General features: G+C 47.4%; 1 protein-coding gene across 1 annotated transcript in view; it reads right to left on the bottom strand.

Moving 5' to 3' along the window:
- LOC116397015 (trinucleotide repeat-containing gene 6C protein-like) overlaps positions 1-13,286 on the bottom strand; it is a 42,248-nt gene that overhangs the window by 12,024 nt on the left and 16,938 nt on the right. Inside the window, exons 5-14 of the mRNA XM_031872107.1 lie at positions 4,765-7,446; positions 3,051-3,245; positions 2,527-2,699; positions 2,335-2,421; positions 1,949-2,167; positions 1,349-1,528; positions 922-1,041; positions 572-655; positions 199-439; positions 9-109 (exon numbers count right to left, since the gene is read on the bottom strand). Of these exons, the coding sequence (XP_031727967.1) occupies positions 9-109; positions 199-439; positions 572-655; positions 922-1,041; positions 1,349-1,528; positions 1,949-2,167; positions 2,335-2,421; positions 2,527-2,699; positions 3,051-3,245; positions 4,765-7,446 (4,082 nt within the window). The remainder of the gene's footprint in view (positions 1-8; positions 110-198; positions 440-571; positions 656-921; positions 1,042-1,348; positions 1,529-1,948; positions 2,168-2,334; positions 2,422-2,526; positions 2,700-3,050; positions 3,246-4,764; positions 7,447-13,286) is intronic.

Here is a 13,286-nt window from a genome sequence, read left to right as displayed (position 1 = left end):
GAGTTGGGATGCGTCCACTGCGACAGGCGCGATTGAGGCTGGGGGGGTTCCTTCATAGACAGACCTCCCACCTCCATGCAGTTTACATTCATGTTTGGATTCAGTCCCGCTGAGGAGACAGAGAGCTGTTACTACACAAGCCCACGACGGTTTAACGCAGCATTATCTACTTGCCATTCAAAGAGAAACGCCACTCACAGAGAGAGTAGGAGCTGTAGGAGTTGGAAGATGACTGCGGCTCTTTGGTCTGCAGGTCAGGGAGGCCTGGAGCCTGGGGGTGACCTGGAAATAAATCCAGGGAGGATTTGCCCCCGCCAGGATGCAGGCCCGAGTGGGAGGGAGGCGGCTGCTGTTGCTGCTGCTTCATCAGCAGGGCCTGGGCCAGCTGACGCTGGTGCTGTTGGATCTGCTGCTGCATGTTATTGATTGTACGTGCAACCTGGGATGACATCGCAATGGAGACATAGTTAGGATCTATAATGTGCAGGTGTTACGTATAACAGCAGAAACGTAAATTGTCCCGAGCTAGGAGTGAGGAATAAGAGAGCAGGAGGTGCAGAGGAAAACTCACTTGTTGCTCTTGTTGTCGAATGGGGCCAGAAACGTTGCGCTGCGCCTGCAACATCTGCTGCTGAATTTGTAAACGCTGGTATGCCTGTGTATCAGGAAGAAGCATGGGTTCAATGCCAAAAGATGTCACTGCGTCTATGTATCCAGGTCTAACTCAATAGTAACAAAAAATAACACAATTAGCATAAAATAAGAGGGCTCAATCTACATCTACAGAAAACATTTACGAATGTACAGTCCAATTAAAGATGCTCATAATGCGTTTGGTCTTTGTAGATATTTGCACTCTAATGCAGACATTTTTTTCTGATGCATCTACTAAAACTGGAGACAGGGCTAAATGCAACTCACCAGTTGCAGCTGGTAAAGTTGATTCAGAAGGGTCATATGTTGAGGGTTTATTGGTGAGGTTAAAAGTGCAGGATTCAGACCAATGTTTTTTGCTGCAAACTGTAAGAGCTGTGCTTGAACCTGAAAGTATCAACACATTAAAAACAAAATTGCTTATCTCAATTAACATGCAAAACAGTTTGTGATTGGTGCATACATTGCCTATGTGAAAATTAAGTCCCATGTGAATTAGTAGTATTAAGGTCTTAGTTCAGGTTTGAAGAGGTCTAAACTGATAAATAATAAATGAGAAACTCATATTGGAGATTTTTTTTAAGACTGTAATCTGAATATAAAATATTTATCAATGCATACATTAAAATGCCTAATATAAATGTATATAATAAGTGAGAAATAAGGCTGTGTATATATATGTGTGTGTCTTTACCTGAGGGGACAGAAACTGAGGCACTTGAGCACGTAGACTAGGCTGAGAGGAACTGAGAGGCGGCACTGGCAGCTGAGGAGGCGGCTGCGTCGGCGGCTGCTGCTGCTGCTGCTGCTGCTGCTGCTGCTGCATGGCCCGGGCTTGTGCTGCTCCACCACCGCCAAACATTCCACTCTGCATCTGTTGGACAGATGATGTCAACTTCAGTCAAACACCTTATCAGTTTCCCTTCACCCAAAACAACTTTGTCTTTTCCAACATGCAGAGGTCGAGGGGGGAGACAGAGGTTTAGACCTTGTTGATTTGTTCTGATCCTGTGAACCAAGAATATGTCCCTTCTTACAAGACAACTAAATGGTAATTATTTAGGAAAATAGGGTTAATCTAAGGTGTCTCATTGGTCTGTGAGTAGTATGCTAGTTTTGGTAAATATCAATGTAATGTTTTTGTATGGAATGAAAAAGTCTTACAAGTTTCCATCTCACATTTAACGTGGAAGCGTCTTTATCAACTCATTTTACAGTTAATTATTTCCGACCAGCATTACAATTCCAAACTATTTCAATGCACAGTATGTTTTTATGTAAATGTGTGAATTACCTTATCCATGAAGGGCGAGCGGGGGTCTGCCGAGGGGTCTTTGGAATGAAGCGGAGGCCGAGGGCAGCTCATGGGCTTGTTGATGAGCCCGTTGTTGTAGTCGTGGCCGGCGATCCCCATCCCCCGCTTGTCCAGCTCGGTCTTCTTCTCCAGCAGGGCACTCATGGCCTGGTCCAGGCTCATGTTGTTGCTCTTCAGAGCCTCCTCTGCTGGATCTCTCTGGAAAATAAACCCAAAAGCATTAGAAATATAGAAACAAATCAATCAGCTAATAGCTGCAGGTTTAATCACCACCACCATTCTCAGAGTGGACATACCAGCATTAATTCAACATGCAACAGTAATACAGTAGAGCAGTGTAGCAGTTAATTTTCACTTCAACTTACAGGGAAGCCCATGTCTGTCAGCTGTTTGATGAGACGATTCATGATCCAGGCATCTTCTTGCTTCCCCGGGACCTTTCCCTGGGAGAGCTGATGACAGAAAATCAGCATTACCACACTGTGTCAATAATATATATATATGAAAATGAAATATATTTTTTTGTCTCAAGGACTATTCTGTATCCTGCTTCATACTTTCTGTGGGCCCTTTTTTGATGCATTGCCCCAAGAATTACAGGAGGAATTGCTCTCCTGGGAGGCAACACTGTTCCACATGTCTCCCTCCTCAGCCTCCCACTGACCACTCGACAGGTTCAGCTCTTCACCTCCACCTCCACCTCCCCATCCGTCTTGCATAGGTTTGGGAGCTGGAAAACACACGGCAAGAGAGGATGTAAACCAAGCAGCATTGAGGACATACACTTTGACTCATGCCCAATGTGATAACGTTATGATGTTAATAACTAAGGACTGGTTCCATGCTTAAGTATTACTAACAATTACATTGCACATTACAACATAAAAGTAATCTGAACTGGCCACTAGGGGGCAGTGCTCTTCCTTCCCCTGTACCATATTGATGTCCTTGATTGACTCATCAGAGGAGAGCTATTGAACTTTTACTCAGCAGTGGAGCGTGCGGTGTTGTTATTCCTTAAAAAGGTACACAGATTTGGTAAAGATTCATTTGTAAAACCGTACAGGGTTAAGCTATTTACCAGGTTTGCAAGACGCAGATGTCATCGTCGGGTTGCCCCTGCCATAGCTGTCCGGGTTGCTGTCTCCCCAGCCCCCACAGTTCCCGCTAGTTTTGTTCCAGGCAGACGTCCCATTGTCGCTGCTGACCGGAGCGGGTGCAGCCTCCCCCCAAGAGCTCTCTGATTTTGTGTGGGAGCTGGATATTTCTCCCCAACCTGGAGGACACACAAGGAGACAAGGGTCTGCCAATAAAAATACTTCCCAGCACAAATACCAATAACATCAAAAAAAGTGCTTCGGATACAGTAAGAGAAACAAATTCGTTTTTTTTTTTTTATTTTTTTTATTTTTTATTTTTTTATTTATTTTTTTTTTTAAATGGTCATTGTCTGCATTTTCTAGAAGTTTCAGAAGGACTGAGAAATAAAGTTGTCAAAAATGTATCTGCGTTTTCACACGCCATTTAATGATCCAACCTTATGGTGCTTTGTTACTTGTTTGTTGAATTTACTGGCAATGGCATTTGTCAAAAATAAATAAATCAAAAGGCAAAGTATGAAGTGTTGGGTCAAGTACTCTGCGCTTGCTTCAGTTGGCAAAGTTAAATCCAACTGAGCCTTACCACTATCAAACTGTTTATCCTTCCGTTTTAGAGTGTGAGGTGCAGCTCGTGCAGGAAGTCAGAAACCTGGGCTTGGCTTAGGAGGACGGTTAACAGAGGGAGAAGATAACCATTTAAGATTTGGCGCAGCCTGTCTCCTCTTGGCATGAGAGACACAGCACTGTCTCTGGGCCTGTGGCAGTGCCAGGCTCAGCTTAGCCCTCTCTCTCTCCCTCTCTCCAGGGAGAGGTCAAGCCCGAAAGGCTGCTCCAAAATTATAATTAACATCCAACCTTCTAGTATGACTGGCCGAAGTGTTATACTACTCTAAACAAGGCATAAAAAATGTCCCCAAAGTATGCCATTAGTTATAAATAGTATTGATATCCTTCTTTGTCTTTAACCTTCTATAGGCTTAACTGCCCTTATTCCTTCAAAAGGTGCAGCTATCGGGTTTTATTGGAAAGCAAACGAATCCAATGTGGAGTCGTCATGCGGGGTCAAGTGAGGGACAGCAGGGGGCGTCAGCTCCTTCTCAGCTCCTATAGGGGCTAGCTCCACCTCCTCACTCAATCCTGACAGATGGTGTGGTTCCAATATAATCACACACTTCCGATCCTTCTCAAACTGTTTGTGGTGAATCTCTATTTTCACAAGGCACTTTGTAAACAGCATTCTTGTGCTTCCTCTGGGTACCCATGAGAGGTTTCCAGCGTTACCCGCACAGACGTGTCTGCTGTTGTGAAACGTGAGGAGCCTCATGGAGGGACAGGGCTGGCCCTGCTTAACTCATTTGGATAGTTGATTAGATGTAAATCCAAAGAGGGCAAACTAGGTCAAGATTTTACCTTTAAGTGGATCAAGAGATTGGAGCTTAACAGTGCTACGTGCTAACTACACAACCAGCTTTCATGTTTGACACCTTTACTTTGAACAGTGAAAAGGAAAAGAGAAATGCTAAATTATGGGAAATCAAGTCACTTATAAAATTTGAAAGATGACAATCTAATTTATCTGCTTTATATGAGTGAATTAATCTGACAAACCTAGCTTAATATTATAGGTGTGGGCTATGTGACACTATTACACATAGTAATAGTGCCACATAGCAAAATAGTACTATGATGTCTTACCTTGAGCTATTAAGGGACTCCTGTTGTGAGATGGCCCAGACTGGTGTTGGACAACAGGATCCATGGGCCCACTGGTGGGCCCTGGGTTTTGGGAGTTTTGCGTGTGGTTCTGTAAAGGTGCAGGTGGCCCTTGATAGGGGTGATTATGAGAGTGGGAATGGTTGTTGTTATTGTTGTTGGGGCCTGGGGGGTTATTGCCTCCAGTGCTAACTTTAGCCTGGGACTTTCCTGGTTTGTTCCTGTCCCATAGGTTGACCGACTTGCTGTAGGTAACAGGGTCGCCCCAAGCTGAGGTCCCGTCATCTATCTCCATCTTGCGTCGGATTGAAGGTGGGGAGGGCTCTTCCCAGCCTGTGGGCTCAGCTGAGGACTCCTTCTTCCTGCTTTCCCGAATCCCACCCTGCTTCACTGAGCCTGATCCAGCCCAAGAGCCCATGCTCCCTCCCCCACTACTTCCACTGGGTCCATCTTGAGGCTTGGCCCCCCAGTTTTGGGGAGGGCCACTGGGACCATCCTGAGGCTTGGCCCCCCAGTTTTGGAGAGGGCCACTGGGACCATCCTGAGGCTTGGCCCCCCAATTTTGGGGAGGGCCACTGGGACCATCCTGAGGCTTGGCCCCCCAATTTTGGGGAGGGCCACTGGGACCATCCTGTGGCTTGGCCCCCCAGTTTTGGGGAGGGCCACTGGGACGCTGGCTAACTGGCTCTCCCCAGCCCCCATTTCCTCCAGCTGCAGGTATCCCAGGTCCTGAAGAAGACACTCCCCAACCTCGTGGATTTTCCTTCCAGCCCCCTGCTTCTCCCTCCCAACCTGGGTTGGGGGGACTCTTTTTGCTCTCCTCTGGTTCTCTCCAGTCCCCTGGATTATTGCTTCCTCCACTATTGCCCCAGTTGTGGGATGCTTTGTGTTGCTCTCCCCAGCCCTGGGATGTTGGCTTGTTGCGAGAATCATCCCACCCAGTTGACTTCTCCTCTGCCCAGGATTGACAACCATTCTTGGGTATACCGGACGTGGGGGCTCCTGTCGGTGGATTGCCCCAGCCACCCGGGCCACCAGGGGGCTTAATGTTGTTGGGTGGCTCTCCCCAACCAGAGCTCGGTTGGTTGTTAGCAGCTATGCTTCCACCCCAACCTGAAGCTCCCTGAGAACCAGGCACATCATTTTTGCTCCCAGGGTCAACCCTCTGAGAGGGGCCCATGTTAGTGTTGGAGGGCCCCTGAGCGTCGCTTGGAGTGGTTGGGCCAGAGCCCCATGAATCAGCGGCTGCATCATTCTTGCGTTTAGAATGGTCCATGTCCCAGGTTGTGTGCTGGCGAACAGGAGTCTGTCCCCAGCCAGTGTTACACAACACCCTGGGGTCCAAATCCTGGGCAGGCACCGGAGGAGCTGGATTATCTCTGGGTGAGGCGTCTCTTTGCTGGGAATGTCCTTCCATGCCGTCATTGCTCCCTTCACTTACAGCAGCTGTGCTCACTGGTCTGCTCCAAGGACTAGCCTGTGGATCCTGGGGAGGAGAGCTAGGGGCAGCCCAGCCTCCCTGGGCCTCCTCAGTGTGCTGCTTCCCCCAGTTTCCACCAGACTGGTCACCCCAGCCTCCAGATTTTCCTGTTCCACCTCCTCCACGGCCCCAGCCAGAGTCCCATCCAGGTGCCTCCTTAGATGAAGGTGCCTTTGAGTCGCCACTGTTACCCCATACTGAGCTATTATCTTCTCCATTGAGCTGTTGGCCCCCTGTGGGTGTCTGGCCCATGGAACCCAAGCCAACAGGTGCAGTACCCCAGCCAGGCAAGTTGCGGATGGGGCTGGGGGGTTCCTGCTTATTAGTGTGATTTGGTCCATCAGTTTTAAGGTTCTGAGGTTCTGAACTGAAAGACACATTCGTGGACGGGGAGGGGTGTGGCTCTGAAGTGTCAGAGGCTATCATGCTACCCCAGGCGCTGCCAATCCCCGTGGAGTTGCTGTTAGTGTTGACTCCGGTACAGCTGCTGGGCTGGGCTGGTGGGGGGCCAGGTGGATTACAGAGGTTGGGTGTAGGTTGAGGAGGTGAAATGGTGTTGGCTCCTCCTGAGCTGCCTCCCCCTGCGCCACCCCCATCATGTCCCAACATGGGCCAGGCAGACGGGTTGGCATTTGGGTTTAGGTTCAAGTTAAAGTTTGTGGTGGAGGATGATGAAGAAGACCCCCAGCCCCTGCTGCCTCCTCCCCCCGCTGGGCTATCATTCTTCCCTTCACTCCCCACTGAGGACTGAGGGGGGCAATGGGAGGGTACAGGCCCGGAGCCCCAGCTGCGATTGGCTGCAACCTGGCTAGAGAGCATGCTGGTTCCAGTATGATTGGCAGGGCTGGGCCCACTGTTGACCTTGCTGCTAAGGTGGTTGGCAGAGAAGTGGCCTGTCTGGCTATTGGCCCCCGTGGCCATACTCACTGTACTACAACTACTACTAGTACTACTGCTGCTGCTGCTGGCCAAGCGACCAGGGTCAGTGTCCAAAGGGCATCCTCCTGGAGGGGCCTGGCTCTGGCTGAGGGTAATAGAAGGCCAAGCCTCTGTGTCCTTCCGCTCAATGACTAGTTGATCCCAGCCACTAAGATTGGTGGAAGATGCAGCACTCCTGTTGGCTGGCAGGTGTCCCCAGAGGGGATTATCATACTGTGCTCCCTGGCCACTCTGTGGGGGCAGTTCTGTAGGGGAGGAAAGAAAAAGGATAGGACATGAGCATGAGCAATAGGATGATAGAAAAGAGGTATACGTTATGGACGTCATCACACCCACATATGCTCAGTAAGGTTGAAATACCATGGCAACATATAAAGTGTCTCTACTTATGGACACACAGACTTCACAAGATGCTTCATTAATGAAAATAAATACCACCCGCACTGAAAATGGAAACACACAGAATGACTAATATGGTAGCAGAGGTAGCTTTAGTTAGCAAATAAATACAACATGTATGCACTCCCTGATAATACTAAGATAAGATGAGACAATACTATACTGTACTAGTACAATTACATTACAGTGTTGTACTTTTTAAAACCAAATATTACTGAAAGGAGCTTGTTGTAAAATTGCTTCTTAGGGATTTTAAAAATACTTCTCAACAACAAAAAGAGGACCTTTAGATTTAACTGTGGGTACATGCACCACTAATGAAAACAATACAAGTTACCAAATGTAGGGGCTATGTTAAGTAAATAGGGTTAAATATGAATCAAATAGAGATTCTACCACAACATAATCTTTAATCAAAGTCATTAGACAATGCATATGTTTGTCACATATGAAAAGAGAAGCCTTAAAAGCTGGGCACTGTATCTTCCTAACAGGTCACCCCAAGAACAACTCTTATATTTGGGAACCACGTTAGTGGATGTAATCAATGACAGGAGTCATGCAGCCAAGTGATCCTTAACTCCTGACCCCCCTATTGCAGTTATGACCTCTACTTGACATGAAGCACATGAAGCACAAATAGTCTGCACCAGCCCCGCAGCCCGTCTCCTCACCAACACGTCAGCCTCCATCTGCCTGCACAACTGCTCTGACAAACCAAAATAATGCTTTGGTTGATTTCTCTGAGATCCCCATGGAGTGAGTTGAGCGAGCTCCCTGGAGCTCCATGGTGCATACATACAAACTAAGCCCAGTTGCAGATCATAATTGCTGCACTGATCAACCTGCTGCCTCCCGATTGCCTCATTTCTGCTGTCCCTTGTGCTGCAGCGGCTTGTTGTTTACATTTTCCTTCACATGCATGCTAAGTTTGTCTGCAAAGACTCTGAGTGTACTACTGTACGTGAGGGAAGTGACAGCATCTGTGTGCCCCCTCCTGTTTTCAACCTTACTTTAATGCTTGCAACTAAAGGAGAGAGGAGGCAATGAGAGAGAAGGGGGGAAAAAGAGGGCACTGTGTTTCTGACACACACGGCGCTGTCGTTCCGTGGCGTCTCTCTACTGAGAAGTGCAGGACCGCCATTTTCTCAGTCCTGAACCACAGCCAAAAAAAGCTCTCAGCTACCGCCTGTATCTGCACCATTGCTGCTTCAAAAGCATGCATGTCTCACTCACAATGATAAAAACAAAGCAAAAAAACTGAACACTGCATGCCTGCAATGCACTGTCGCTGCAGCTTTAACATTCGAAAGTGCTCATCCACTCAGAGTGTAAATACAAGCCAGCAAAACCAAAACACAACAGATGCAAGAAGAGCAGAAGAGAGAAAAGAAAACAGGGAGGCTGATGAGGAATGAAGATAATGAAATACCTGTGGAGAGATGCCTCCCAACCATCCTGTAAAGAGCTAGGTTTTGTGCGACGTAGCGACCATCCTTGTTTCAATATGTCTGCTCGGCTCGCCAAGCCTCTGAGGCTCATTTTTGAAATGCTGCCAAGAAGTTGCACAGCTCTTGCGCGGCATGAGACAACCCCCTCCCCTCCCCTCCCTCACCCCTCATGCTCTGTCCCTCCCACCAACACTGCTTCGGCTGGGTCTCTCCTCTTCTATCTATTGCCTCCCTCTGGCTTTATTTATAACATGCTCTATTCCTATCCTGACAGAGAATATTCTCCCTCTCTGGAAAAGCACTGAAAGAACGCTGGTTGGGGGAAGGGATGGGAGTGTTCGAGAGATTGGGGTGGGGGCGCAGTATTTTAGTGTGTGTGTGTGTGTGTGTGTGTGGGGGCTTGGTTAACAGCTGAACGCTAAAGCCTGAAGACTTTCATTATGCACTCACAAGGCATGAGGTAAAACAAAACAAAAAGGGGGACTCTTCAATGGAAAGCCTCTTGAATAGCAGTGGCAGGCAAGAGCGAGCAAGAGAAACCCCACGAAAGCCTGCCGCACCCCCCTCTGGTGCTGGAATGACAATTTTCTCACACGTGCACGTGTTTGTGTATGAACAGGCATATTATCAGATCACACATGATGACAAATGTCTGTTTTGTGACTGCTAGCCGGGAACGCTGCGATTACAAGCAGCAGCACCAAGCTTCAGACAGAACACTGCCGCCTCATGGGGGAGCTCTCTGGGCACAGGGCGAGAGCATGAAATGAGCAAGCTCATATGGATCTGGAAGACATGCGTTAGATTTAAAAGAAGGCATGGAGGGAGGAGGATAACTGCTACTGGGAGCCCCGCAAAAAAAAAAAGCACAGCAGTCCCCTGGATCAAGGCTGGTATTGTTTACAAATGATCCCAGCGCCCACGCACCAACACAATAAGTCAATGTTTTGTAGAGAACAGAGTCCCTTTATGGCTGAGGTTCAGTCCCCTGTGCCTCTCCACTGCGAGGACCTAACATGCGGTGAGGTCATGCCATGCTACTGCATGGCCGCTTGCTCCTTTGTGTGTTAACATACACACAGTGTATACACTGCAGCTACTGTGTGGATGCATACACACTAGCAAAGAGAAAAACACACTCTACTTCCTGAATGCTCAGACCAACAGGGAATCCTTCCTTTCACACTTTCCTTCAGCCTTCTAACCTTTTTCATTTTACAAGTGGACACACATGTAGTAAGGTGTGTGTGTGTGTACGTGTGTATGTGTGAGTGAGTGAGGGGAATACAAGGGTCAGGCAAAAAGGGATCATGAGGAATAAAAATACACAGACAAAGATGGATGTTGAGAGATGGAAGGAGGAAGTAATCTAGGAGGGCTGTGTGGGCCTCAGCTGGACTGATCCTGGCTTAATGAAGTCCCCGAGGGGCAGAGAGAGTGGATGGTACAGAGCTGACAATGCATGCTGCCAGCCAGATGAACGAGTTCTCCGACAGTCTCTCTCTCACACACACACACACACACCTACCAGGAATGTACTATCTCTGTGTTTAATGCTCACAATAGCCTCATCCCAATTGTTTTCGATTTGGTGCTCCAACTGTGTAGGAGCAGCACGAATGTCTGATTATTCAACTGATGGACAATAATTGGCAGCTATAAGAATTGATAAATTTTTTTTTTCAGATAAAACAAGACAATGAATCTTCTACTGAAGATTGTCAATCTCAGGCACGGAATGAGAGTATTGAATAGTGAAATTATTATTAGGTTGTGCAACCACTAATGTGAAGCTTCTTTGAATAACAGCATTTGTCTTACAAAGTTTTGTTCCAGAGGGCCGTAAGCGGGCAAATAATCCACTACTAGGATTGAGATATTGTATGTGGACGGTTCTTGGATGTGTTGTGGGTCTGATGTGATGCCAAAGCAAAATAGCTGCTATCAACTGTAGACCGAAACAGTACAGTTCTGGTTTGTTGGAACCCATAACAGCTGCTTAATGACAGGGACTGTACAGGCATATATGCAAGAAATGTAGTTTTGTATGGGTGCTTTCTTTGTGGCTGCTTTCCTGTTGATGCAACGCTATTAGCTCAAGGGAAAACACTAACAGAGGGGCAAACCATGTATTTTAAAAAGTACACATCTAAGACATCTGGTGGTCATGTTTGCCTGCAAGTATCCTCTTTCTCCTCCTCCTCTAAAGGATAAACCAGGTCAAGGGCTTTCTCCAGCATGCCAGTCTTAAAATAGCTTGCTCTCTCACGCCTCCTACATGAAAGGGCCCTAGGACATGGATTGTTAGCCAAGCAAAAAGGCAACACCGCAAGAAGGCTATAATAACGGCTAGATTGACAGACTAACATATAGAATGAGCAGCGTGACTAATCCTGGCTGCCCCGGGGCCAACGACGGTATATGTGAGATAGCGGAGGTGGAGGAGGTGATGAACATGTGCATCGGAGAACAACAAGCAGAGAGGAGCAGGGGCACAGAGCGATTGAGCGAGGCAGATGAAAAGAGCGAGCGAGCGCTGAACATTTGTGGTTAACAGAGAGCTGATGTTTAATCACATCACAAGGCGTCCCAGGGGATTCCCAAGGCTCTTTTACAGCATCATCAGCAGACTTAGAGAGCGCATCAAGTTGAGTATGCACAAACTCTCTCTCTGTTCACTAGACAAGCTATTAGCACATTAGCTGCACTGTTAGTTCACTAGACAAGGCCTGTTTATATTAAGATGCTATTTGTGAGACGTCGGCCTCAATTGTGCTTAGCAAGTACAATGCCTACTGGTACATAAAACCTTGACCTTTGCTTTATGGGCTTTAACTAAGGGAGTAGGGAGTTAATGCTATAGCCAATACATTATAGGATTACAAGCTCATTTGATTAGTTAACAGTCAAATAAACAAGTCAGAGAAGGCCGGGAGTTCATTATTGCCACAAAAAAGACAAATGCACATGATCTAAGTCCTAAAAAGAGGATCTTCATTGAGGGATTTTATTTGTATTGATATGAAATCTGAACTCTCGTCTTGAACCGTGGCCATTAAAAGCACAGCAGTGGTTCCTGCTGCTTGCCTTTACAGCAGAGTAATCCTGCAAATGTCAAGCAGCGCAGGGATAACAAAGACTGCAGAGGAAGAGAATGTTTGTGTTTACATGCACACGTATACATGTGGACAAACGGACCACGGTGATCAGCCCGACTTTTCAAGAGAGCCGACATGTGACCGGGTAATGAAAGACGGGGTGGAGTCAGCGGATGTAGAAGAGGGAGCGAGGGGAGGGAATGAATGCAGCTAGTGTGCTTTTACTGTTAGCTATCGGCAAGAAATGAAACTGTGGGAAGGAGACAATAGTTTTATCAGTAGACAAAGGCTGTAAGGACGGTAGTGGAGGTGGGTTTACCTGCAGCGCTCTGTGTGTGTCTTAAATAATATTGCTAAGCTAAGAAACTAAGCTGTGAGGTTTTTCAACTGATTGTTACTTCTCTGTGCACCAGTTCAGCGTGCAGTCTAGAGGTATACAAACACAAAAACCTCCCACTGAACTCCTATCCGTCTTTCAGTCTGGACGGTCCTCCCGTCTGGACGGTCCTCCCGTCTGTCTCTCCGTCCGAATGTAATCAGTCAGTTCAAAGACACACACAGAGAGCAAAAAGCAGAGCATAGCCAGAGAGGCCAGAGAGGGGCGGAGGGAAGCAGCAGCATTTACCGTAAGCCATGAGTCACTGCAGCCCACAGTACTGGACCTCTGCCATGCTCGCTCTCTCCTTCTCTTTCTTTCTTTCCCTTCTCACTCTGTCTTTCTATCAGTGCCAGGTCAGGCCCATTGAGGCGCCCGGCCAACTAGCTCGCTATGTGCAGCTCCTCCTCCAAACAACAGGAAATACTGTAGGGCTGGTCAGCGACGCTCAACGAGGAGTGGGAGGAGGATGATGATGATGAGAGAGGAGGAGGAGGAAGTAGGAGGACAGGGTAAACATCTCATCGCCATGGAGATAGAGCTGCATTCAAACAGCATCAGAGGGGTTTGACGACGCTCAGACACACTGATGGTAAAAATTAGTTTCCCTTTCCAGACAATGAAAAGTGCTCTAAAAATCTTCAAAGAGCACATGCCACTTTAATAAAAAAAGAAAAGACCTTTACCACTTGGAAATACATTAGAACCTGATTTACTGTGAAATGTAGACACACACACACACACACACACACACACACACA

The sequence above is a fragment of the Anarrhichthys ocellatus genome, unplaced genomic scaffold (genome assembly GCF_004355925.1).
Source record: "Anarrhichthys ocellatus isolate YVR2014 unplaced genomic scaffold, GSC_Weel_1.0 scaffold62, whole genome shotgun sequence".
In the NCBI taxonomy this organism is placed as follows: domain Eukaryota; kingdom Metazoa; phylum Chordata; class Actinopteri; order Perciformes; family Anarhichadidae; genus Anarrhichthys; species Anarrhichthys ocellatus.
The sequence above is the reverse complement of the archived record's forward strand: the minus strand, read 5'-3'. Positions and strand labels throughout refer to the sequence as shown.